Raw genomic sequence first — 27596 nt, 5'->3', positions numbered from 1 at the left:
ACACCTCTGCCTGGGTGTAAGCCCCATTGAGCATGGTGGGAGCCTTACTTGTGAGAAAGCATTTTCCAGCATCTTTGTTCTGGTGAGCTTCTTTTGTATTTTTCACTTTGAGCTTTTGGGTTGGGTGAGGCATATAAATCAAAATAACTCTCAAACCTATTTGAGAAGGCAGCCTTTTAAATAGCCACACACACACACACACACACACACACACGTATGCAGTGTGTACGTCACTTTGCTCTGCCGCAGGGTTTCCCCTTCAAGTCCCCAAAATATCAGATGCCCTCTCCACAGGAACTCAGAGCAGGGCTTCTCCCAGTCTGTGCGGCTGCATTCCTGCCAATATATGACTGGCACCAACTGGTATCTTTCCAGAAACAATTGAAGACAGTTTTTGTTTCAACAAGCTTTTCCACCTGGATGAAAATATCTCTTCCTTGGGTATTCACTGTGTATCGTTCTTAAACCTATCTCCAGTTATTAATGCATTTTTTTTAAAAAAAAGCTGTTTTTAGCTGCTTTTATTGCAGGCCTGTAAATCGCCTTGACGCACAAGGAAAAGGCAGCTCGTAAGTTAATGAATTACTCTAGTAAAAATAACAAGAGCTCTAGCAGCACTGATGTGGAGTCAATTTAATGCTGCAGCGTAAGAAACAGCAGGGACCCAACTGGTGAGCAGGCAGCTTTATTGACTTCTGCACCCTATAAGAAACCAGATTAAAAAGCTACGCGCCATGTGCCAGGATCCGACGTTCTCGCCGTTCAATCTTCTTTGTCCTTCTCTCCCCTTCCTTCCTGAACCACATTGCCTCCATCCACTGCCCATCTCAGGCGTTGAGAACCCTAGGCACATTTCCCCTGCTTGGCAGCCAGCGCATTCAGTTTGGTGTTCACCTGATCGAGGCCACTCAGCACTCGCTCCAGTTTCTGCAGCACCTGGGGATCTGAGCAGGTGTTGGAGGGCTGGGGCACCACCGAAGGCCGTGGAGCAGCTGCACCTAGAGAGAAACACAGCACCATTGCCCATTACGTGGTTGTTGCCGCATCCTTGGTCGACCCAGAAGTCCTGCCTTGTAATCCCAGATACGGCTCTGGCTGCTAAGGGCCAATTCACCCACCATCTTCAGAAGTCAGGGCCACTGTGTCTTTTAGCAGCCAAGCAATAGCAAAAAGTTACCAACTTTCAAAATTCCAATCCCTGCTTGGGGCAGGCAATGCAATATGGCTGAATTTCTGCCTTTCTTGCATGGGAATGCCCTCCCACGAGACGTCAAGGAGAACAATAACCATACAACTTTTAGAAGACATCTGAAGGCAGCGCTGTATCGAAAAGTTTTTAATGTTTGATGTTTTAGTATGTTTTTATATGTGTTGGAACCCGCCCAGAGTGGCTGGGACAACACAGCCAGATGGGCAGGGTATGATTCTAATTCTATAATTATAATTAGCAGCTATGAAAGGCATAGGGCCCCCGCTTAAAAACGAAAAAGACCAATCTTATAAATTTGTGCTGTTTGATATATCCCCTTCTCTCCTTTGTATGTGTTTTCATTGCATGGTTAGCACGACATTGAATAGTTAGCATGGTTAGAAATCTTGTGAACATCAGAGTATAACACACTTCTTACAGATTAGGCCAAAGGTCCAATTAGTCCAGCACCTTCTTCCTCTCAGTGGCCAAGCACATGCCTCCAGCAAACCTCCAAGCAGGATGTGAAGGCAGTATCTCTTCTAACAACCCCACACCTCCTCCTGGTGGTGTTTTTGCCCATACAACATGGAGATGGGTGGTGAGTGGTAGCCATTGGAACTGGTAGGACGGAAGGCAGAGAGGCCAACAGTAAGTGGAGCCAGAGCCACTGAGAGGCAGAGCCAACTAATTCTAGTTTTGTCCCTGCCTCCTTACAAGGTACAACACTGAGACTAAGGAGGAGGCAGTGGACTGGGTGGAAGTAAGCAGGCAGGCAACTGGAGGTTGGCTGTGGGCAGGCAGGGGTTTGTGGGGCAGTGCCCCATTTGCCCTAATGGACCAGGACCAGCCTCCGCTGATGGAGACTCCATTTAGCTACCATAATAACTTATTATATGCCACCCATCTGACTGGGTTGCTCCAGCCATTGTGGGCAGCTGCTGGCAAAATATAAAAACACCATAAAACATTTAACATTTCCGACAGCTGATTGGTAAAGATTCATCCTCGATCCTCTTTGCATTTACCCAGTTCCATTTTAAAGGTGCTTAAGCGTGGCCCTCACCCCCATCATGTGGCAGCAAGTTCCACAGATTTGTTATGGAATATAGAAACACAAAATTATTTACATTGCGTTGTGTACTTTCAAAAAATAAATATCAATATCCACAGTAATGCAGAATATACAAAGTCTTTTCCAGACCCCCCTCCCAAATTCACAGGTTGCTGCTTCCCCCCACCCTTCCCTTCACCCCCCCCCCCGGTCCCCTAATCCTAGTACCGTGGCTGGTGCAAATCTTATCTTTCAGCTCCGCCTGGGTGTCCCGGAGGCCTGAGAAGTGTCTCACGACAATGGCATGCTCTGTGGGCGGGTGGGAGGCCATGGCATGGAGCTCGCGCTGGGCGGCTGTACTTGTGAATCCCAGGCCAACCTTCCAGGAGAAACAAAAGTCACCAAGAGGCAGTTTGTGCTGCACTTTGGAGGTGATGTGAGGCAGACACGAGAGAGGAACGGCGGGGTTCACCAAAGCTCAGGCCTTTCCCCCAGTGACACGGCAAGGAGTGGACAGCATGGCCCAGAACACATCGCCTCCAACCTCCCACAGATGGAAATAGGCGGGTGGTTGTAATGCCCCAATGTGCATCACTTCCTGTGTCCCTCTCCCTCTTCGGGCCCCTGCAGAAGGCTCTGCCACGCCTGCTGGGTATTGTAGTCATTTAATCCGCCACATTCGTTTACTCTGCTGACTTAAAAGCTGAGGTGGTGTTTGTGGTTTTGTTTAAAGATGCACTAGAAAACAACATTGTCTATCCCTATGCTGTCATGTTCAAAATATAACTCTGAACTTCCAAAAGGGTGGGATGCTCACTGCATTGTGCCCTTTAGGGTTCAGGGATGGCTGCTTACAAACAAGCCCCCAGAGAAAGTGTGTTTCCTGTGGCCTTCTGCCTGGGAAGCTTGTGGGCTTTTTTATACCAAAGAGAGGTCTCAGAAAATGGGGACAGCCTCAAGTAAACAGGGAGAGGAGAGCTGAGGGAGCCGCCACACAGAGGACTCAGGTAATAGGTGTGCTGCCGACCACAAAGCCATCTGGAAAACAAATGACCTGCCCAGTTTGCAAAAACTACTAGTTGCGTACCAGTCTCTCCCAGACAGAGGCTCTGTGGGTTTGGGGCGAGTTAATGATTAATCTACACCAGCAACCTGGGCACACCTTGAGAGGTCTGTGCTGGAGGAAGGTGAAGCCCCAACTCCCTCCAAGGAACATGTATGAACTTTTTCTCACACATGGGTTAGCTTGATCACTCTGAAATCTGGCAAAAATGCTTTATGGTTTTGGGGTACGTTTTCCTCCATTCCTGCTGGCATCCATCTGCCTCGAGAGACAACAGAACGCATCTCTGGGAGCACCGAAGTGACCACCCATGGACGCAAGCCTAGGCAGTGTGTCTGGAGGGCCTAGGCTGCCCAGACGAAAAGACCCCCCTCTCAGCCTCACTGATGTGGCCCAAAGGAAAGCAGAGCAATACATTTGGCACCAGCTTGGCTGCAGGAGTTGCTGGAAGGAGGCATACAAGGCGCCATCCAACCGTCTTGGGGATTCCACTCCGAATTTGTGTAGGGTTAACTCCTTAGCTTTTTCTTCTCCCAGGTATATCTGGCCAGTCAAAGCCGTTTCCCAAGGTGTGGCTGCTGCCTCATGCTGACAGCTTCTAGGAGCAACAGGTGAGAGCTGAGTGCAGGCTGGGGACCAAAGGTGGACAAACTACCCCAGAAGGCGCATGACATTCGGTCCACAGTTATTCCCATTTTACAGATGAGGTAAAGCAAGAGTTGGGGAACATGCAGCTTTTAGTATTAATGGTTGCTGATCTGCTCTGGTTGTCCATTTAGTCTACTGCTGGTTTTAGTTTTGTACACCAGCCTGAGGTTTTGTTGCTTTTGTACTGTCACTGTAAGCTGCCCCCCACAGTTCCAGTTTAGCTGAAGGGTTGGCCCTTGAAACATGCAACTTAAATAATTAACATAGGCAGGTAAGTTTGTTCTCACCCCAACTGCAATGCGCGTGATTCCAGCTCTGTTGGCCTCTTCAACAACGTCTGCATACTCCAGAGGGTCCCCTGTTTTCTCCCCGTCTGTCACTATCACAAGGAACTTCTTGGCTGTGGGGCGAGCTCCTTTTTGTGTGGTGAATAGCTCTTTCCTAAAAGCGGGAGGGGAGAGAAAGGCTGGCACTGAGTGTGGCAAATAAACAGCTATGAAGGCCCAAGTTCCCACCTTCCCAGGCTCGACAGGCATTCTGCGTTTCACCATTGCTGCATCTCCATGGTAGGAAAAGCACTGTTTGAATTTCTGCACCAGCAAGGGAAAAAAGAGGAGGCAGCTCACAGCGGCAGGGAAGGAGGGGGAGAGAATGGGACCAAAGATACCCACACCACTTTTCTGATCCCGGTAGCCGTATAGGAGGAGCCTCCCAGCTGTTTGATTCCACCGATCAAGATGTCGGCATCCCGGTCTCTGCTGAAGCGTCTGAAGTCAAAATGCTCTTCAAAGCGGTTAGAGAACTGCAGGAGGGCAAACTGAGAACAGAGAGAGATTAATGAGGACATGGCTTACTAGCCACAATGGCTGTGCTCTACTGTCCACTGCCGGAGGCAGTATCCCTCTGAATGCAAGAAAAGCCAGTGGGGAGGGTTGCTATTGCCCTCATGTCCTGCTTGCAGGTTTCCTGCAGGCATCTGGTTGACTACTGTCAGAACAGGATGTTAGACTCAACGGGCCATTAGCCTGACCAGGCAGGGCTCTTCTTAACCCCTGTGATATTTGTATTTAAACAGGTGTGCCAGACAGAAGAAGCAACCTGATTCATAAATCTGCTAACAGCTGCCAGGATCAATTTGTTTGGGGGCCAGTAGCCACCCAGCTGCCTTCCCATTCTGAATTATAGTCATCGTTTTTCCCAGTTCAGGTCTGGTTACTGTTCTTGTTAAACAGAGACAGGCGTTTTGCTGCCTCAGGCCGAAAACCCAAATAGGAACCCCTTATGGTGATTATGTGTATAATAATTAACTAAATATTTGACAATTTGCTGCCCTTGAACAGTAACCCCAACGTATCCAGTAACGCTTCCACCACAACCTTTATTATTAACTCCTACACACACAAAACGCCCGGTGAAGGGAGCAATGGCTTCCCAAGGGACTTGGAGGCTGTGGGCCCTTGTGCTTCTTAGCCAAACCCCACTCAATTTATCAGGAACAAGGGGTCATGCTGAGGTTCAGTGCAGCCTGCTCTTTCCCCCACAAAATCCTACTCTTTTACCCCAGCGGTATGTGCCCGGCAGCAAGGCACAAGAAAATTGCAAGAATCCTGGCGTTTGTCTTGAATCTTCCAGCATTTAAACCAACTCTGGGAGCTGACACCACGCCCTCTTGCCCATCTCCCCTACTGACCTGCGCATTATGGGGAATGCTTTTCATTACGAATGCAATGAACACCTTCAGTTGCATGAATTCTGATGCCCGCATGCTGGATGAACCATCCATCAGGAAGACAATGTCCCGGGCCTCATTCTGACACTCTGAAAAGCAAGCCAGAAAGGCTCGTACCAAGTCAAAACCATTCCTTTTCATTCCAAAGACTCCTTAACTCAGTGGCAGTTTAATTTTCTGCATAAAGTCACCACCTTTATTTCCCACATGCACCTCTTACAGGTCCCATGCATTTAATCATGGCTACATGACAGCCAGGTAAATCTCTTCTCAAATCACTATGCTCCTTGTTAGAAGAACCTTCACCTCTTGAATTTCTGCTAATTCCATGGGGTATAGTATTTATTTATTTTTTTCTGTTTATTGCAATTTTATAAAAAGGTGGGGAAGGGGGGAAAGAAATTAAAAAAAAAAGAAAGGAGGAGGAAAGGGGAAAACAAAACACTGTCAGCTCACATTAACTATACAGTAAGCGCCACTACATCCATCTTAATTTACACATACAAATTGATAGATGCTATCCAAATGTCCCCAGTAGGTATCCAATTGAAACTGATGTTTATCAAAAGTAATTTAAAGTGTCCAGGGTGTTAATATCTTGAGTCTATTGAGTAAAAAGATGGGCAACTACAATTCCCAGGATTATTTGTTGGGTGAGCCCACGGCTGTTAAAGCAGCATAATCGTCTCTTTCGAGGAAACAACAACTAACATTCTTCTGCACAGTCCCCACTCACGTCCTAATTGCTGGTTGCTCTGGGGGGTTTCTGGGTCAAGCAAGGCATCTGTGAGATCAAAACCATCACCAGCAGACCCTGTGAGAAAGGGGGGAAAGGAGGTGAGCCAATACCAAGACAATCGAGAGAAAATGGGGACGGCGTGTGTGAGATAGAGACATGGTGGGGTAGAGAGGTGTGTACGTTCTTGCTGCTGCACGTCTGTGAAAATGAAAGAATTCTCTTTGATCAAGTTATTGATCTGTCTGCAAAATACATGTTTTTTACTTATTTGACCCTTTGATTATATAATTCACTAGGGGCTTCCCCCCCTTGCTTGCCAGCCCTGCTTATCTCTCTGCCAGCTGCCCTTGCCCCACACCTCACTGAACCTCCTTTTACAAAACAATATCAACTTGTCAAAATACACTTCCGGAGCTGCAGCATCTGAAATGGCAGGCTGCACTGGGCCTCTAGTGTTTGTGCATGTGAAAGTGTGCTAGAGACAAGATGCATCCACTCGTCACCTGGAAATGACTAGAGGTCTTGGAAAGAGAGCTGAAGTCTTAAGTCTAGTTAGAATAGTCTGTTAGACTACTGCAGTGTGCTGTATGTAGGGCTACCTTGAAGACTGTTCCGAAACTATATTTAGTGCAGTAGACATGACAGCTAGTTTCTTAACCATTCAGCCCAGACACTGAGATCCAGCTCCAAGGGCCTTTTGGCAGTTCCCTCATTGTGAGAAGTGAGGTTACAGGGCCTTCTCGGTAGTGACACCCACCCTGTGGAACGCCCTCCCGTCAAGGTGTCAAGCAAATAAAGGACTATGTGACCTTTAGAAGACATCTGAAGGCAGCCCTGTACAGGGAAGTTTTTAATGTTTGATGTTTTACTGTGGTTTCTAATTTGTCAGAAGTCGGCCAGTGTAGCCGGGGCAATGCAGTCAGATAGGCAAGGTACAAATATAACAAAACAACAATAACAATTTTCGGGGTGTCCTGATTTTTACTTTTTGAAATATGGCAATCCTAAAGGACAGGGATTTATCAGAAACAGCCAACCAAAAAAGAGATTATTGCCAGTAAGGAGTGACCAAGGCCTGAACAACACTTTTTCTTTTCATTTTTTAATTTAAATTTTTTATTGATTTTCCACATATCAAGACAATTTAAATCTTACTTTCAATAGAAAAATTTAAAATACATCTTATTTCTATTAACATATATTCCCTCTTTACTGATTTCTTTATAATACATCTTTAGCAGTCTTCCAAATCATTTTAAACATTCTTGTTTCTAATCCTCTAATTTACATTCCTTTCCAATCATTGTCTATCTTTACTATCTTAATTTAATTAAATCATATTCTAATTACACACCTAAGCCTCAATTTCTTCCAAAAACTGTCCTATTTTTCAAATATTACAATATTTTTAAAAATACACTTTTAAAGTTGCTCCAATCTTGTTCTAGCGTCAAGAACAACACTTTTTCTGCCTGGGACAAAGGACAAGATTTTCCACAAACAAAATACAACCAAAATGGCAGTTGAGCTTTACTTCTGTGTTGGCCACAGGACACTCACTGTCTTCCACCACACCCCATTAACTGAGGTCAACCTAGAGCAGGTCGTAGGATGTGGCACACACACACCTCGGCCCTTCCACACATTGCTGCCATTCCCGGCCCCCAACATTGTTGCCTGAGGCGGTCGCCTGGCTCTACCTAACGGTAGAGACGGCCCTAAGTCCTGGATAGCTGGAACTGACCTTCTGCTCCCAGGAAAAGGAGGGTGATGATGATGGTGGAGATCCCCAAAGCTCCCATGTCTTGTCTCTGATCTCTGCCTGTCAGTTTTCAGTCTTTTCACTATCGGAGAGCTGCAACTGGTGCAATGGGGCAAAGGCTTCTCCTGAACGTAGGCTGGAAGTCAGAAGGGCACTGACCAGGAAAGGCCATCTATCGGGTTGGGAGAGGAGAAAGCAGCAACCTCACTTTGCAGGCAGCTGCAGCCTCTTTTCGATGTGCAAATATTTGCAGCCCTTTTGAACTCCTGAGTGGTAGCCAGGTTAGTTGGTTGTAGTGAAAATAACAAGTGTCCCCGTAGCACCTTAATGAAAATATACGTTTGATGACTCAAAGGGCAAAGTTATGCTGAAAGACTTGGTAATCTTATGGCCAACCACTGCGAAAGCGGCAAAAGGCTGAATTCATTGGAAGTTTGGTATCCAGAAACGTGGTCAGTTGCTTCAATGGAAAAAAGAACACACAAGATGAAAGCGTTAAGGAAAACAAAAGGGCCTGACAAATTTAGAGAAATGTGGAAGTGCTGTATTTAATAAATAAAAAGAGAAAACAATGTTATCCCAGCTCAAACTCATGATAACTAAACTTGGATAACGGTATTCCTTCCATGGGGCCGCATTTCTCCTTTGTTCAGTTGCTCTGTCTTTTTCCAATGGTGGTTTTGTATTAGGTTTTTGGCCTTGCACCAACCCTGTTGTTAATTGACCTATATTTTGCTATTGCTCCATTATGTATGTTTGTTTATAAAATTAAATGAACACAGATTGAAATATTTTCTGGCATCATCATCATACACTCCAACTGATTTGCCAGGAAGTTGATTTTTTTTTTTTTTAGACCTCTCCCTGGTAAATAACTGGGCCTATTGCTGTGGGCTTTGTTAGGGTTTGCAGCATGGTGATTTTTCAGGGTTTAGCTTTCTCCTCCTGGTCTACCAAGTTTTTAAAGTGCTGGTGGTGCAGGAGGGGGTGGAGCCTAAGTACAGTGGGGGACTCAATTTACAAATGGAACACACTCAACAGGAAGCAAAACATGTTCTTATTCCAAGGCAAATTTCACAAACCAAAACACCTACTTCTGGGTTTGCAGCGTTCTTAATCCAAGTTGTTCATAAAGTAAGCTGTTCTTAAACCAAGGTATCACTGTAATATACTGGAAAGCTCTGGAATGCCTCCTCCCCACACCCTTATGCAGTATGGCTAGCAGCAGCCTCTCATATACATATGTGTGGATCAGCTACTGAACATTCCTGTGGACTAGTAGCTTTGGTAGTCATTTCCAACATTTGCTTTCAGCACTTGGCATTGAAGCAGCAGCTATGGACGCAGAACAACTTATGACTCAGTTTTCCCCAACCAGGATTCCAAACTAGCAATTAAAAAGTAGGAACGCACTTCCCCCCTCCTGCTCTGTTTCATGCCCAACCCCTTCTCTTTCAATATGTAGCAGCAGCCACCATGCAGGAAGGCTGCCCCGTCATTCCCATGGCGAGAGCTTTCGCCATCTGGACTGCAGCTTTTAGAAGCTGTGGGGGAACCAATATTTTGATGCAGCCCGGAACTCCTTCCTTGATGTTCCTTTTTAAGATGAAATAAGGAAGCAGAAAGAGTCCGTATTTCAAAGGGTTCTTTGAACAACCACAGTGAATGGCTAGCATCGAATGTACCTTACAAAAACAAACAAACCTTCACCCACCTAATTCCATATTCTGCATTAACAAAAGGCAAATCCTGGGTCCGGTACAAATTATACAAATAATTCATGCCCGGTCCTGCCATTATTGGACTGAAGAACAAGGGGAAATGGCACCTTCTTTGCCACCAAAGGCTCCAAAACATTCTCTCTATTCTGATGTTCAGTGCTGATGCCCAAACAGCACTGTCCACAGCCAAGGGAGCTATATTTGCAGGCTTGGAGGAACACAGAAGTACAAAAAGGGTTTAGAAAAAGACACTGCATTCAATGACCACACAGGGTCAGACTCCAGAGTTCACAAGTCAAACCTGCAACAAAATCTTGTAGCATGGGTGCACCCTCCTCCATGACACTCCATTCCCTTCCCCTCCAGTCTGTCCACATTCTGGGTTGCAGCCAAGTAACTTCTAATCAGAGTATGCCCATTGAAATTGATGGACATGACTAATTTAGTTCTTCTATTAATGTCCATGATTGTGCTCTAATTTGGTTGGATGCAGCCCAGAATGCTGACACACTGTGGCGATGTTGTGATGGCTGACAGGAACAGGAGCACTCCCCACTAGAATGTTTTGCCACTGGAGGTTTTACTTGTGAACTGCAAGCCGAAGTCAGACAGATTTCTGTCACGTTTACCTCCACCTCTGCTGAGGCCATCTCCTGCAAAACGTCACATTCTGGAGACCAGGTGTAAATCAACAAGACGCTTGGGCTAGTTGTCTGGCAAGATGGCATCAAGGTGCAAGTGTATCAAGAGCCTGAACTTGTTTGTTGATCTACCAAGAGGGAGGCTGGCATCAGCCATGCAAAACTGGACTCATTAATGTCTGGGGGTGACTATATGGTCCCACATCCTTCAGGTGGTTGGAGGAGTCTGCAAACTGAATTCTTGTCAGGTAACGATGACCTGACATGATTTGATTCCTGACCCCCTGGGCAAAGCTCCTCAACTTATAATGCTTGGAGGACAGGCAGAAATCCATCAGGCGAAGCTCCTCTTCGGCACATCTCTGTTCAAGCAAAAGGGTTTACCTGCTGAATTTTTGCCAGACACCCAGTGACTAAACACATAGGACCTCAGCCAGAAACAAACCTGGCAACTGGTTATCACAGACTCAGATGTTTTCTCTGCAGGTGGAGAAGGCAAGACGTAATGTCTTGGTTGGGAGTTGTAATCATCATGGCAAGTGAATCTCCTCCCCCCCCATTTAACAAACAGGTAGTTTTAAGGTGACTGGCGGGTGTAAAATGGGGGGGGGGAGAGGTGGAACCGACACTCTTTACACACACTAACACACACACGAGCCTGTTAAATCTGACCTGTCAGCAAAGGAAAACGAGAGATAATTACAGGGTCTGAGGATGGGTCTATATAACGGAAGAGTTTGCCCTCCCTCCCTCAAACAGTTCTTTTTCCAGGTGGCAGAGACCATGAGGCTCTCTGTAACCCTGGCACCTTGGATTCTCCTCCTCATCCAGGATATTCTGCCTCTCACGCTGGCCCAAGAGAGGACGCTGCGCTTCGTCACGCTGGTACACAGGAGGGTGGGTGGCAGGAACTAGGGTGCCTGGGTTCTCCGGGAAGGAGCATGGGTCTAGTGCTGCACAGCAAGAGGGAATGGAGCCATCATACTTTGTGAGGTGTGTGAGGTCTATGGGGTCAGAGATGGGAAGCAGAGCTTTTGGATTCCTTGAGTCGGGAATGAAGGCCTAGGGTGCATTCTGCTCCAAGCAGTGAGTTGCCTCTCTTTCATTTAATATATTGCTATATCCCACCTTTCAGGATATAAATCTTACTGAGGTGGCTTAGAACTGACTTTCAGTTACTTACACTTACACACACACACACACACACACACACACACACACACACAGCGGTACCTCTGGTTACAAACTTAATTCGTTCCGGAGGTCTGTTCTTAACCTAAAACCGTTCTTAACCTGAGGTACCACTTTAGCTAATGGGGCCTCCCGATGCCGCCGCGCGATTTCTGTTCTCATCCTGAGGTAAAGTTCTTAACCTGAGGTAATAATTCTGGGTTAGCGGAGTCTGCAACCCCAAGTGTTTGTAACCCGAGGTACCACTGTGTCTGTGTGTGTGTGTATGACTTTGATATTTAATTAATTATAAAAGTATGTCAGTACCCTGTATCATAAAATATCAAGGTGGTGTACATTGTTAAAACAGAAAAAACACTTTTTTAAAAAAACAATAAAAACTCAGAAAAGCATTAAGGTGACTGGCTATTAAAAACGCCAACACTTTGTGTTGTTTCCAGTGTTGGTCAAACTCGACTGAAATTAATGGACCTTAAGTTAGTCATGCCCATTCATGTCAATGGATCCAGTCCAAGTCTGTCTTAACCGTAGTTACAACCCCATCACGGTGGGCAGGACAGTTCTGTACAAGAAGGGCACCATAGATCTGTGTCTGCGCTGGGCACAGAGACACATCACACACCCAGAGCCTTGTAGCACCTTAGAAACTAACACTTACTGTGGCATACGTTTCCATGCACTTAAGACCACTTTGTCAGATACCTGATGCTGGCACATCCTTTTTTTTTTTTTTTAACTGATCGAACTAATAGTCTTAAGAAGGTAATAACATACTAATTACTTTACCCTGACTCACCCAATCCCTGGCCACTTTTAATGAAAATGTATTCCACAGAGGTGCCAGAAAAAGACTGCAGGCTTGGTATTAGGAATACACCTGTAAGGGGCAGGAGGGGAGTGTTTTAAAGGGATAGTGTGGAAAACAAGTATTAGGCCTATTATGAAATATATATATACTCACACACATAGGATGGTTCTCTTGTAATGCATCAGATCTGAAGAGGAGTAATTAGAAATTTGTATATTTAATTTCTTTAAAGGGGTAGTTTTTATAGCACTAGATGCTATAAAACAGAGTTGTTGTTTTATATATGGGATGCATAATTTATAATAATACATATAATAGTACATATTTTTTATTTTGCAATACACTTGGAGCATGTCATGTAAACTCAAAAGTAAAAATTATAAAGCGGCTGTGGTTGCTTTTCTTTGCCCCTCACCTGTAAATGAATTGGTGCAGGCATCTTGTTTCTGGTTTAGACTGACCCTCTAGCAGTGCCATCTGTTACAGAAAGGGAAAACACGTGTCTGTTTCTGTGCATGTGTGAGAGAGAACTAGATAGCAAAGGGGTGTGGGTGGGTGTGGAGGTGGAATAATATGAAAGGTAAATCACAGTAGGTCCCATTTTGCAGGCCAGGATCACAGAATCTTAAGAGTTGGAAGGGAACGAAGGGTCATCTAGTCCAACCCCCTGCAATGCAGGAATCTCAGCGAAAGCTTCCATGGCAGATGGCCATCCAACCTCTGCCTTAGAAAATCTCCACGGGAAGGAGTCCACCACTTCTCGTGGGAGTCTGTTCCACTGCTGAACAGCTCTGTCAGAAAGTTTTTCCGAATGTTTACTTAGAATCTCCTTTCTTGTAACTTCAAGCCATTGGTTCAAGTCCTGCCCTCAAGAACAGGAGAGCGAAAAAGCATGCTCCCTCTTACATGTGACAGCCCTGAAGATATTTTAAAAGTCCAAAAAGATTCCTGGTCCTGTAGGTAAGAAATCTGAGGGCTCAACTATCACTCGGTTTGCTGTATGTTGCTGTTCTGATCCCCTTCTTTCTTAGGTGTATCGCCATGGTGACCGATCCCCTCTGGGCACCTACCCCACGGATCCCCACAAAGCAGCACCCTGGCCACAAGGCTTCCAGCAACTCACTGAGGTGGGGGCTTGGGGAGTGTGTGTGTGTGTGTGTGCACAGAGGGGCGGGATGAGCACTGGAGGCAAAGGGGGCACTGCCCCTGTCTGGCTGTCTTTTTGCTTTACAACCAGTCAGGAGCTGGCTCTCCCTGCCATTGGCTCAAGCTCCACCTGTCGTGTCTCCTTGTTTTCTGCCCTGCCAATCCCCATGGTCACCTACAGCCACAACTTGGGGAAGGGGGAGAAAGGCACTTGCCAGCATTTCCATGACTGGAGTTTTTGTGTGAGTAAAGGTGAATGAGATTGGTGCCTCACTTCCAAGTTAGGCGATTGATCTCAGCCTTCGCTTTGCACTGGAGCAATGGGACAGCCCTGTTTTGGAGGGTGCTTCATATCTTTCCTCCCCCCCCACTTGCTTTTTTCCTTGTCTGCTGCAGGTAGGTATTTTGCAACAGAAGGCACTGGGACGATTCCTCAGAGAGAGATATACTGGCTTCCTGAGTGCATCCTACAAACCACAGGAGGTAAATATGTGTTTGCTTATTTAATAAAGGCAATATATATATTCCACACCAGCATCCAAGAATTCCCTAGGCAGCAAATATGAATACAGTAATAAATATATATAAAGCATGCAACAATTCAAGTATTAGCTGACATGCAAAAATAAGCAGCACCCTCCCCCAAATGTATCCAAACCCATAACAGCAGCTCTACCCACCTTTTAAAAAGCTAATGGGTGGTGGGTGAAACAAGAGGGAAAAACTGGGTGGCTCTAGAGGCCCAAGTGGACAATGGAGATTTTTGATTTTTACATCCCACCTTTCCTCCAAGGAACTCAATGAGGCATACACAGCTCTTCCCCTCTCCGTATTATTCTCACAACAACCCTGTAAGGTAGGCTAGACTGAGAGATGGTGACTGGCCCAGGGTCACCCAGTAAGTTTCATGTCTGAGTGGGAATTTGAACCCTGGTCTCCCATGTCCTACTCCAACACACAAACACTGGCTTCCCAGGCTATGTTCCAGCCACACAAAAGCCCAAAGCTTCTACGCTCCCACCAACACAACTCTATTGTCTCTTCGGGCAAGCAAGCGACATTAGCACCACAGGTCAAAGAAACATTCCAGGCAGGCCAGAGCACCTCGAGAGGGCGTAGTGGAGGCCAGTGAGATGTGTGCGCTTGGAGAGTCCCAAGGACAGGATAAATAACCCCACTGGCACTCGGGGACAGCCAAGGCTTTCACCCACCTTCAGGCCAACCAATCATTATGCCCCTTTCTAGATCTATATCCGCAGCACAGATTACGACCGCACCTTAATGAGCGCCCAAGCCAACCTGATGGGGCTTTATCCAAGCTCAGATCCAGAGATCAGCTGGAGACCTGTCCCCATCCACACCGTGCCTACTAAGTATGATAAGGTAATCCTTCGCAACCTGTCCAGATTTTACTGGTTCTTATCAGCTGCTTCTCTGCTTTGCATTGATTCTACGTGGCATTTTCTTATATCGCTTTTATTGAACACCATCCTACGAGTCTTCCATTGCAAGGTGGTCAATGCATCAAATGTATTTTTTGATAGAGAAGCTAAGGATTGAAAAAAGGGGGTGCCACTTCACGAAAGCCAACTTTTATCAAGAATGAATTTCTTTCTGCCTCTTTTATTTTGATGTCTTACCACATTTTTGCATGAGTCCTGTCTAGGCCCTGCATATTCATTCTGGTCAAGTTTAAAAATTGGGACAGAAACTCAGGAAGGATATTTACCATTTAGATGGGTGTCATGAAATCTAGCATTTGACCCACTATGCCAGCTTGGTAGTCTGGCAAATATTTTGACCTATAATTCCTATCAACCACCTGTGCTGTCAGAGGCTGATGGGAATGGTTGGCCAAAATATCTGCCCGACACCAGGTTGCTGAAGACAGCACTACACGGCACCTTTTTTTGGGCAGAGCAGGAGTATACGGATGTGAAAGTGAGATTCAATCAGTGTTCCTGCTTCTGCTGAGGTGTAGTCCAATAGTTTACATATGGGAAAGGCAAGAGGGGTCAGCTTTCCCCAAGAATCAGCATTTTCTGTCTTTTCCTACCCCGCACCTCACAGCTGCTGAAGCCGCCAACCCGGACCTGCCTACGATACCAACAGCTGATGAGAGAGACAATTAATTTGCCAAGCTATCAGGCTAAAATGGAGACCTGGAAGGTATCAGGGAAAGGTGGGGTTGGCTAGGAGGAAGGAAGGAAGGAAGAGTGGGGGGAATGGATTCCAAAGTCAGGATTTCTTCTTCATCCAATTCATCAATCCAACTCTTTGCAACCATTGTAAGAGGAATGCACCAACCAGAGGGGGAGTCTTGTTCTCTGCCTTGATCTCACACACACACACACACAGAGAGAGAGAGAGAGAGAGAGAGAGAGAGAGAGAGAGACGGTTCCCAAGATTCCCTGCAGAGTGAATTACATTATACCAGTTCTCTTGTCTTGTCTTACATTGCCATTGACAAGAAAACTGACTGCCTTCTTTTGCTTAAGGCAGCCCTTTGTTTACTTTTGGAAATCTCTGATGACCAGTCTAGCACCCAATCTGAGCATTTTTATTATTCATTTAAAATATTCATATACCGCTTTGTGGGGCAAGAATCTGGGGTGGTTTCCAAAAAATTAAAGCTAAAGCTATTTCGAATGAAATAAAAAACATCAGTAACAACAACAGATACAAGATAAAAAAGCAATACTTTAAAAAAGTGCCCAATAGTGTAATGCAAGCATGTTTATTCAAACATAAATTACTCCTAGGTAAGCATTCGTAGCAGCCTTTGCCAACCCTAGTGCCCTTCAGCTGGTTTGGACTCCCATCAGCCTCAGCTGGCACCTTGTTGGGCCTGAGGGCACATTAAGAAATCTAAGAAACTGTCATGGGAACCACCCATTTCACAAAAGAAAAAAAGCATGTTCAGAACCAAAAAACCCTACAGTCCCCCCCAAAAACAAACAAACAAACAAAAGGCACACACATATATAGTTTTAAAATATATACAAATTTGAGAGGCAGGGGCCCTTGGGCCTAACTTAAGTCATGTTTATTAACTCTAATAGGTCTAGTCTTGAGTGAAACATACACTGAATGCCATCCATAATGGGTCTGTGGTGCTAACCCTACATGGGAGTGGGTTTTTGGAAGCCACACCACTTCACTTACAACATTCAGGCCTATGTCGGTTTACATGGACGTATACCCCCACTGATGTTAGTAAGACCATGTAGGATAGTGGAACTAGCTTCCTCCAGGCGAAGCCCATTGAAGTTCCAATCTATTAGCTAATTCTTCTTCCCCCTTCCCAGGGCTTTATGAGAGAGATGGCAAACCATACAGGGCTTAAACAGGAACAGCTGACCCTGAGGGGCCTTTGGAGGGTCCACGACTCCCTCTTCTGCCAGGTAGGCATACTGCACCGCATTACAGCCTCCCCCCAGTTTGCCTCCAACCACACCTTTCTCTAAGTGTTTTTTCTTTCCTTGCAGAAAACACACAACCTGACCTTGCCTAGCTGGGCCACCCCACAGGTCTTGGCCACCCTTTCTGAGATGGAAGCATTCAATGTCGAAGCCCATGTGGGAATGCATGCAAGCCAGGAGAAGGCGCGATTCACTGGAGGTAAATTTTGATTTTTAGAGGATAAACATTCTAACGCTGCTTTGACAAAACACGGTACTGAGGAAAAAAACCTGGAGAGCCCGTTCACACAGCACCTGAAAACTCACTATTTCCCAGTTCAATGTGTTCCCCATTGTCCTCCACAGATCCATACCTGACCAATTTATGTGTGGGTCATGACATTTCTGTGTTTTTCTTTTTTTGTTACTATGGTTTTTCTTCCACTCAACCCTTCAACTGTTATTGATGGTGCATGCCCCAGTGCTCAGCACATGTGTGTGCTTGCAGGACTCCCATTTTCATATGCAACATGGCACCCCCTTGACCCCAATTATTTGCAGAGCTGCTTGTTTTGTGTTTGTTGGTCAGCTATTCTGCGACATACCATAGGACAGTGTTTTTCAACCACTGTTCCGCGGCACACTAGTGTGCCGCGAGATGTTGCCTGGTGTGCCGTGGGAAAAATTGAAAAATTACTTTATATATAGTCAATATAGGCACAGAGTTAAATTTTTTAACATTTTCTAATGGTGGTGTGCCTCGTGATTTTTTTCATGAAACAAGTGTGCCTTTGCCCAAAAAAGGTTGAAAAACACTGCCATAGGACACCCCTCAGTCAACAATCTCTCTCCCACCCTGCAGGGGTATTACTGGGCGCTATCCTGAGCAACTTCTCCAAAGTAGTGTGCCGAGATCTGCCCCTAAAGATGATCATGTATTCTGCTGTAAGTCTTTTCCCACCTTAAGACTTCAGAGGGACCATGTGGGAAGATTGGGGAGGGGGGATTAAGTGTGTATAGCAGCCTGCCTGTTTAGAAGGATCTCAGGGCTCTTTAGTGGGTTCACTGCAAGCAGTCCTTTTTGAAAGTGCTAGAAATAGTCTCACTAAAACTACAACTATAAAACTAAGCCTGCAAACTACGAAATAAACTTATCACATGAAGGGGAAAAAGGAGGTTCCTGAATAGCACCCTCCATGAAGATGAGGGGGGAAGCAAAGTAATATCATCTAGTCTGCACATGAAAAAGTGGCATGTTTTAGGGAGTGGGGGGCATAGCAATATATTGTAAAATGCAAAACAAAAAAACATGTTGGCTACATTTTTTCTGTTCACCTACTTTTTAGCATGACAGCACCTTAATCGCTCTTCAAGGAGCCCTGGGCATTTACAATGGTCCCCCTCCACCCTATGCTGCCTGTCATGGGTTCGAGTTCTACCAGGAAAGCAATAAGTAAGTCTGGTTCCATCTGTGGGGCAGGAAGAGTTTCTCTCGTTTTGCTGGGTGTTGAATTTGCTCTCCATCACAGAGAAAGGTTTGATGTGCAATGCATGTAAAAACTGCACAGGTGCTGATGAACTACTGATTATCATCCTGGTGAAATAAAATGCTGGCAGTATTTTAAGAAGCAAAAAAATGTCCAGCCTTCAAGACTTGTGAGGGTGAGCTTAAAAGGCTTATAACCTGCAGCAGTATCCCAGGGGGACAGAATGTGCTCAGGCTTTCAGCTTCCTCTATAACTATGTGCCCAATAGAACAAATTATGTACAATTGCTTTTGCATAAAGAACTGAAATTTTTACTTGTTGAAAATGCAGCTTATACATGCCCCACCCCACCCCTGTTCCTTTTGCGGCTCCGCTATCCTCCCACAACTCAATGGTAGGACACATCTCTTCACATGCAAAGGATCACACAGGTTCAATCCCCAGTATTCTCCAGGCAGGGCTGGGGAAAGGCTCCCTGTTTGAAACCATGGCATGTTTTCCCTTGGTTTTTTTAAATTAAAAGCCACCTTTTGGAGTACAGTAAGTCTTCTCTGTCCAGTATTTTTTTTTTAGTTCCGACTTTGATATAAGGAAACATTATTATTACTACCCTTTCTTAAAAGTTGTCCTCTCCAAACCAAGGAGTACACTATTTGGAGGGACTCTCTCTCTCTGTCAGCTCCTAGTATCCCTTGCAGTATTAACAGCTGCCTCCCAGCGACTTATCAGCACATTTGCAGTTGCTGACACATTAACACAAAGCACAGCATAGTTAAGAGGCTGAGACAGTACCAGAACATTTTGAGACACTGCAGGAAGGAAAGCACCAAATATCAGAGCCAATGTTTGGCAGCGCAGGGTTATGAGAGGTGAAGAGTGCAACCTTTACTAAGATCCCGTGTTTTTGATCTTTCCAGCTCCTTCAGTGTATCCATGTTTTATCGGAATGAAAGCAGCCACCAGCCCCACACATTAGCCCTGCCCGACTGCCCCACACCTTGCCCACTGCCGCTCTTCATTCATCTTACGAGGGCAGTCGTCCCACTGGACTGGGATGCCGAATGCCAAAACCCTCAGGAAGGCACAGGTAACGCAAGGTCTTTTCCCTCCCCCTGGGCAGAGGTGCGCAGACTCTCCCACTCACACCTGCTCAATTCCTTCTGCAGGGCGCACCGTAACAGCATTGGCTGTGGCAGTAGGCCTGCTGAGCACGGCATTAATCGGAGCAGGCATCATGTATTGGAGGAGGTGATGGGAATATGGGCTCACGGCAACCACAAATCACCCTCATGGAAAGAGTGGCTGGAGCCAAGGGGTGCAAACTCAGACTCCATCCACAGAAGCTGATGGTCCAAGCAGCACAGGCAAGAGGCACATTTACTGTAGGGAATTATTAGGAGACTTAAAAATAAAGCAAGTAGCGCAATGCTTGTGAGTACTACACTGTGTGTACCTTTCTGTCAGACACGGCAAGGAAATTCTTGTGCCTCCACATTGTTTAGAGGGCCACATGCTTTTCATTTTAGTATGTAATCTGCTCTGACAGACATACACCACAAATTTTTAAAATCAGAGTTGGAAGGGACCTTGAGAATCATCTAGTCCAACCCCCTGCAATGCAGGAATATGCAGCTGTCCCATATGGGGATTGAACCTGCAACTTTGGTATTATCAGCACCACGCTCTAACCACCGGTCCTAAGCTGTGCTTAATGCCTTAGGGCAGGGGTCTGCAACCTTTAAGACACAAAGAGCCACTTGGACCCGTTTCCAAAGGAAAAAAAAAAACCTGGGAGCCGCAAAACCATTGCGACATTTAAAACAAATATAACGCTGCATATATTGTTTCTTACCTTAATGCAATAATAATAAATAACGTATAGGAGCCAATGCAAAGTATAATTAGTAAAAACAACAAGAATAAGTTCTTACTTTTTTGCATTGACTCAGGGGCGTACCCAGGATCAAAACTGGGGGGGGGGGGGCAAGCCATGGTCCTTCAGGTTGTGACATTTCAGCACGGAAAGGCGAATGAAACCAAAATTTTAGGGAAATTATATATAATTATAGCAGTGCTTTATTACAGTAGTTATTACAATTATTTGCTTGGTTTTTTAAAATTTTTATTCTAGTTACATGTCTTATACCAGGGGTGGCCAACTCCCAAGAAACTGTGATCTACTTTCAGCAGTGATCTACCCCCGTTTTTTGGGGTTCAGCTCAAAGTTGTTTTGGGGGGGTGTGGTGGGTGGGAGAGAGGGCTTCCCCCTCTAAGATAGGTTGGCAAGCGAATTAATAAAGAAAGAAAAAGGGGGGTGGGAATGGAAAAGTGGGGTGGAAAAATATAAATTGGGGGTGTGGTGGGTGGGAGAGAGGGCTTCCCCCTCTAAGATAGGTTGGCAAGCGAACTAAGAAAGAAAGAAAAAGGGGGGTGGGAATGGAAAAGTGGGGTGGAAAAATATAAATTGGGGGTGGGGTGGGTGGGAGAGAGGGCTTCCCCCTCTAAGATAGGTTGGCAAGCGAATTAATAAAGAAAGAAAAAGGGGGGTGGGAATGGAAAAGTGGGGTGGGAAAATATAAATTGGGGGTGGGGTGGGGTGGGGAGAATATCTATTAAAAATATGTAGTAGTTTAAAAAATAAAAATAAAGGGGGAAAATCTTTTTCTTCTTTTTCCTTTTTTTGAAAACAAAAACAAAAGGGGAAGAGAAAAGAAAAAGGGGGGAAAGAGGGAGAAAAGGGTAATAATAAAAATTCAAATAGAGTGGCTGCAGCAGCTGTGGGGGGTGTTTGTTTATTTTTCGTTTGTTTGTTTGTTTTAAAAATGGGATTTCTCCCCTTGGATTAAAAAAGGAGGGGAGGAAAAAAAAGAGAGGGGGGGTGGGAGAGCAAGGCAAAAAGCAAAAAAGCAAAAAACAGGTTTTTTTGGGGGGGGAATCGCGCCAGGCTCTGCAGCGCGCCGGCCTCGGGGCTCCGGGCCCCCGAGCCGCCCTTGGGGCCATCGTTGAGCATGTACACCGCCCGCAGCGAGCGCTGGCGAAGCACCGGTTGGCGGAGGTTTCAGAAGCAGCCCGGACGTTTTCGCCGCCGCCGCCCGGCCTTCCTGTTGCACAGCGGCGCAGGAAGGCTCCGAGTCCCGGCCGGGCCCCCGGGCGCCCCCCCGATCCCGCTGCCAAAGAGGCGCCGGACGGCGAGGCGGAGCAGCAAAGCCAGGCGGAGGCGGCAGCAGCACCATCCGGCGACCGACGCCGGGAAGGTCCCCCGCCCGCCCGCCTCTCCGGGGAGCGGGGAAGGCGCAACGGAGCCAAGCCCCACAAGGACACCCCAGCCGCCCGCCGGGCCCGACACTCCAAGGAGGGAAGCGGGCAGGCGCGGCGCGTCAGGAGGATGGCGCGGCGGGCGCAGGCCAGGCGGGCCAGGAGCGCAGCGCAGTGCCCCCACCACTCCGCGCCACCTCCGCGCCCCAGGCAGCCGCCCCAGAGCCGAAGGAGGAGCGCCTGTTGCGCGCTCACAGTGGCGGGCCACGGCGGGGACGGCCCCGCTCCGCCAACTGCGCTGCCACCGTCGCACCAGGCCCTGCCCCCTGCGCCTCCCCCCGGCTGCCCCCTCCCTCCCTCTCACTCTGCCCCCTGCAAACCGCCCCTCCATCGCGGGCAGGGCTGGCGCGTCTTCCCTCCGGCCGAGGAGTTCTCAGGCGCAGTGCCCCCACCACTCCGCGCCACCTCCGCGCCCCAGGCAGCCGCCCCGGAGCCGAAGGAGGAGCGCCTGTTGCGCGCTCACAGTGGCGGGCCGCGGCGGGGACGGCCCCGCTCCGCTCCGCCAACTGCGCTGCCGCCGTCGCACCAGGCCCCGCCCCCCCGCGCCTCCCCCCCGGCTGCCCCCTCCCTCCCTCTCTCTCTCCCCCCTGCAAACCGCCCCTCCATCGCTGGCAGGGCTGGCGCGTCTTCCCTCCGGCCGAGGAGTTCTCAGGCGCAGTGCCCCCACCACTCCGCGCCACCTCCGCGCCCCAGGCAGCCGCCCCGGAGCCGCGGCAGGGCCGCGAAAGAGCCGCATGCGGCTCCAGAGCCACAGGTTCCCTACCCCCGCCTTAGGGGGTTCCCCACACAAGACATCTGTGGTAGATCAACATCTGTATGGCCAGATTTTCCAAACCTTGCCAATGCAAAGAAGAATTAAAGATCAAACCTATCCATTCTGAAGAAAATCAGCCCTGACTGCTCACTGGAATGGCAGATCCTGAAGCTGAGGCTCCAATACTTTGGCCAACTCATGAGAAGAGAAGACTCCCTGGAAAAGACCCTGATATTGAGAAAGACTGAGGGCACAAGGAGAAGGGGACAACATAGGACAAGATGGTTGAATAGTGTTATAGAAGCTACCAACATGAGTTTGACCAAACTGCAGGAGGCAGTGGAAGACAGGAGTGCCGGGTGTGCTCTGGTCCATAGGGTCACAGAGTCGGACACGACTAAACGACTAAGCAACAATGCAAAACAATTTATTGTTTCTACATTTTATTGAAAAAAGTAAATGCTGCACAGAATAACATTGTCCGTGCCTCGAAGCATACAATCCCAAGTTAAAAAGAGTACATGGCAAGGTTGTGCAAAATGCAGCATTCTTTGCAAAAAACCCCAAGATATTCAGGCTGCTTCAGAATCCAAGGTGAAACAAACAGCCTTGCTTTGGAGGATGTGTACGGCTTATGATCAACAATTTATTTAGAGCATTTGTACTCTGCTCTTCAACAAAGGTTACCAGCATGGCTTATATGCAATCAATAAAAGCAAGACAGTTTCTGCCTGCAGGCGTACAATCTTAAAAACACAACACACATGGGGGAAAGGACAAGGAGGGAAGAGGAAAGAAATCAAACTCAGGTACCAGTCCTTAAACAGTTTTTCTTTTAATGACCAACTGGCACAGTTCAGGGGTAGGAGGTGCCCGATACTGCCAATCTTTTGGCAAAGCTGATGGAAGCTCAACTCAACTGCTCTTAACAGAAAGCTGCAGCAAAGAGCCAAGCTACTTGGTTCTGAAACCAAGAACCTTGTTTGAAAGAGTAGGAGGCTGGTGACCAAGCAGAGTTGGGGGGAAAGGTTTGTGTGCAAAGGCTATTTAAATGATGGAAGGCAAAGGGGGGGGGGGATCAGTGGATTTTAAAAAATGTATCAGTGACTTGCTGATAGTCCAGGAGATTCTTTCAAGATTGTGGGAGAAACCCATCCATTTCGGTCTTTGCTGCAGTCACTGAAAAGCACTGTCCCATCTTGCAAAAGAGGCCCCCTTCATCACAACCTTGGCATAACCCTTAAGGATCAACCACTGTGCTTTTCAATGCCCAGATAATCTTTCCTCTGCCTTTCCTGCCCAGTTCTACCTGTGAGCCGTTAGGGCATGGAACCAGTTGCATCTTCCCGTCTGCAAGAGCAGAGCTCAGGTGTTCCCATATCTGGAGGAAGAAAGCAAACCATGTTGGCAATACTTTTTTGCACACTATCCACAAGGTGTAGCCTAGTTTCAGTTTCACAGATCACTCACTACACATATTGGATTTCATGCCTGCAAGCACATTTTCCCTTCCTGCCACGCAGTTCTTTTTTAAAAAGAGAGAATATGTAGAGAAATTAAGTGCTTCACAATTTCAGGAGTAGCCAACATGGTGCGCCACACTATTGCCGTGACTGCAGTTTTCACCCTCCCTGGCCATTTGTTATGCTGGTGAGGGCTAAAGGGAGCCCAACATTTGGAGGACACCATGCTGGTGACCCCCACACAAACTTCAATATCTAAAAAGTTGTGGCAAGTTATGGGCACTGCTTCTCCACTCCAAATTCCCAACTCTCTAAGCAGCTTTAAAATGGGGTGGGGCAATCTGGACAGCATGATACACTGGCCCCCTACCATTAAAAATGTTAATTACTCCAGCTTAACAGAAACGTAGTCCCGTACTTCCAGAAGCTATAACACACACAAACTTTAGCACTAAACAATAGGAAAAGCTCAACTGCTGCAGTGTCATTCCTAAGCCACTCATGCTTACAAGCTGATGGAGCAAGAGCATTAATGCTAGGAGACCATAGTTGTCCCTCTTCAGACACACGAGATGCACAGCCAAGTAGGGACTCTCATATCCAGAACCCCTCAGTCTTCTGGAGTGTCAAGTCCCCAGAAGGCACCCAAATCATCACAGCGATCAGAGCCCAGTGCTGACATCATTGGGGTATCTCACGTTCCCGTCCCACTTCTAGCACTGCACTAACTCTATTCAAATACCCCTCTTCCGACTTGACATTAAGTGAATGCTCACCAACCTTGGCTGCCACTGAAGCACCTATATCCAACTTGCGAGGCAGATATTCATCTTGGGTACATCATCAGGGTCACCTACCAACAATAAAGGTATCATAGTTAGGAGCTGGGAATGCATGGGACTGTTCCCTATATTAGATCAATCCACCACCACCCCTCCCCAAAGCTATGCTGTACACCTGGATGAGAAGAGAGCAGAGAAAGATAGCATCCCAAAAGATTTTCACAAAATTCAACGAGTGCCATGGGGGGGGGAGCTTTCATTCGCCAGTGTTTTGCCATTGTCTCCTCTGCAGGAAGTCCCAGCCGCCACAACTGTACACACGTGTCTCAAAGTTCAACACACGGACCTAATCCCACCAGAGTCTTCCCCCCACCTCAACCTCCCGGGATCAACAGGGATTCTGCTCCTCAGTCCCCCATGATGTCAAAGGCATGGGGGGCACTGTCATCGTCATTACAATCCGCGCCCAGTGCTAACATCATTGGAGAACCCTGTGACCACGGCACTCCCACCTACACACAGCAATGCTCTCCTGGCTTACAATGCACTCCAATCTCCAATGGAAGGAAATTTGGCTCATATACAGGACTTGCCAGACCTTGCATGGAACACCCAACAAATGCTCTGGCACACTAGAAAGGGAGATGGTATTTCACTCTTTACTATCTAACTGAAGTGCCCAGAAAACCTTCTACAGTAGCTCAGGATTTCCCAGGGCAACAGTATTCAGCAGGGCAACACTTACGCAGAACCACAAGTTCATCAGGTCACTGGAGGCCCAAGATGGATGCTCCATTTTAAGCAGGAGATAGACAAAAAGAAGTATTGCTGTAGGAAGGGAAAGCTGGTTAGTAAAATATGCCACTAGAGGCACTCTTCCAGAATCCTGCCTGACAGCACACTGCATTCTCTTATACCAGTCCCTATATAATTTCTCTTATACCAGTCCCATCTGCCAGTTTCAGTCAAAATCCCTTTTCTACCCCCCCAAAATTCTGTTAACTACCACGAGCGTAGCCAGGATTTTTGTTGGAGGGAGCAGGCCTTTTGTTGGGGGGCAGAACCTCAGTTAGACATATTTTATATTGATTTGGGGGAGGCAGCTGCCACTCCCTGCCCCCCTCGGCTACGCCCATGCCAACTACACTATAGCCCTTAACCAAACCCTTTTACAAAACTATTCTCCCTTACGTTGCTGAGCCTCATCAACCCTCCTTTGACTTTACACACTCAGCACCTTTATACAAGTCTTTAGCATCCTCACCTTACCGCAACCCCTTCCCTCTTTACTGCTACATTCCAGTTTATTCACCACACAAGCCCTACGTGCCCTTTCCACTATGGGTCCCTCTCTACCTATTTGTACCCTAACGCCGCCTCTGCAACTCCACCACCCAGCTCTTATTCTAAACCTCTTCCTCTTCCCCCAACAGACAGGCTAGCAGAAGCGGGCGAGGGTGTGGAGGAACCAATAAGGAATAAGCAACCCAGTTACTCGGCCCGTTGCCCGCCCGCCCGCCTGCCTTTGTATCCCGCAGCACCTCCGAACTCCTGCACGCCGCCATTTGAAACAGGAAGAAGACTGGCCGCACGTGGCCCTTTTATACTCCCGCCTCGCCCCGCCCACATCTTCGGAGTCCGAACTCGTCAACTTTCGCGCGCGGCCACCATTCCCGCGCGTGCGCATAGCTGATGAAATGGAACGCGGGCGTCGCCCCTCCCCTCTCGTAACTGGGCGCGCGTGCGCAAGAGAGGGGAGGCAGAGGAAGGCGGCGCGAGGTTCTGCCGGTGGGTTTTGCGGGATTGTTTAGTGCCGGGAGATTCTGCATAGAGAAGCAACTTTGGCTGGTAGCAAAGGAGTCGAGGGTTCAAATGCCTGTTTGGCCCTGAAGCTCTCTGAGCTCCCTTCGGCCAGTCAAAGTGTCTCACCTTCCTCACAGGGTTGTTGTGACTATAAAATGGGGAGGAAATCCGCTTTGAGGTTTTATTTTCTTTAATACAACCAAGAGGTCATGGGAGTGGGGCAACTGACCCACCCACCACAGATCATGTAAAACAATAGAAATATATAACTAACTGATCAGTCATGTCGATTCTGCTCCCCGCCCCGCCCCCCCAAAAATCCTGGCTACGCCCATGCAAGCGGTATATATACATTTTAGTAAATGAAAGCAGTGCACTCCACCTTGAGCTCCAAAGAATAGGTGGGATAAAAATGTGAAAATAAGTGTTGCTGCTGCTGCTCATGTTGATGATGAAAGAGCAGTGGGTATTCTCAGTAGTTTTAAACCCTGGATTTGATGGCATTAATGTGAACACCCCCACCCTTTTACATGGCCATATGCATTGCAAAGCACACAATTCTGGGATAGCTCAGTCGGTAGAGTGCAAGACTTAATCTCAGATCCTGGGTTTGAGCCACACTGACAAAAGATTCCTGCATTGCAGGGGGTTGGACTAGATGACCCTTGTGATCCCTCTCAACTCTGATTCTAAGACCTCTCTCACCACATGTTTTGCAAGACTTTTGCACTGCTATGTTACAGCAATAAACAAAGAGTTTTAAAAAGTGAAATACTCTGAACATGTGCAATTTCAGACTGTAACTTTTCTTAAAGCATAACTACCATACTGCTGTAAGAAAAACTGTTGCTACGTTGAAGGTCAACCACAATGTGCTTCTGAATACCAGCTCCTGGAAAA

The 27596-nt window shown here is 47.1% G+C and overlaps 2 protein-coding genes and 2 non-coding genes across 7 annotated transcripts; 1 reads left to right on the top strand and 3 right to left on the bottom strand.

Moving 5' to 3' along the window:
• Positions 1-669: 669 nt before the first annotated feature.
• On the bottom strand, positions 670-24032 carry LOC117058231 (integrin alpha-M-like). 4 transcript variants are annotated; one of them, XM_033169262.1, is made up of 7 exons: positions 23958-24032; positions 6420-6497; positions 5645-5772; positions 4626-4771; positions 4242-4395; positions 2472-2622; positions 670-998 (listed from the first exon to the last, which is right to left on the bottom strand). In XM_033169262.1, exons 3-7 carry the CDS (start codon positions 5735-5737, stop codon positions 844-846), a joined length of 699 nt encoding a protein of 232 aa, XP_033025153.1. In that variant the 5' UTR covers positions 5738-5772; positions 6420-6497; positions 23958-24032; the 3' UTR covers positions 670-843. The 4 variants fall into 4 exon arrangements, with proteins under 4 accessions (XP_033025153.1, XP_033025151.1, XP_033025152.1 ...); XM_033169260.1 differs by lacking the exon at positions 23958-24032 and adding an exon at positions 12703-12732; XM_033169261.1 differs by lacking the exon at positions 23958-24032 and adding an exon at positions 11355-11455.
• On the top strand, positions 11253-20020 carry LOC117058229 (testicular acid phosphatase homolog). Its single transcript, XM_033169258.1, has 10 exons — positions 11253-11431; positions 13577-13672; positions 14088-14174; positions 14937-15074; positions 15762-15860; positions 17000-17095; positions 17180-17315; positions 17958-18037; positions 18439-18545; positions 19497-20020. The coding sequence occupies exons 1-10, from the start codon at positions 11261-11263 to the stop codon at positions 19924-19926; spliced, it is 1440 nt and encodes a 479-aa protein (XP_033025149.1). The 5' UTR covers positions 11253-11260; the 3' UTR covers positions 19927-20020.
• A 682-nt stretch (positions 24033-24714) lies between the features above and the next one.
• LOC117059509 lies at positions 24715-24804 on the bottom strand. The gene has a single exon (XR_004427928.1). It is a non-coding gene; the product is annotated as a small nucleolar RNA SNORD88 (small nucleolar RNA).
• Positions 24805-25293: 489 nt separating this feature from the next.
• On the bottom strand, positions 25294-25383 carry LOC117059508. The gene has a single exon (XR_004427927.1). It is a non-coding gene; the product is annotated as a small nucleolar RNA SNORD88 (small nucleolar RNA).
• Positions 25384-27596: the final 2213 nt, after the last annotated feature.

The sequence above is a fragment of the Lacerta agilis genome, chromosome 14 (genome assembly GCF_009819535.1).
Source record: "Lacerta agilis isolate rLacAgi1 chromosome 14, rLacAgi1.pri, whole genome shotgun sequence".
NCBI lineage: Eukaryota > Metazoa > Chordata > Lepidosauria > Squamata > Lacertidae > Lacerta > Lacerta agilis.
This window is presented reverse-complemented; position numbering and strand designations above follow the sequence as displayed.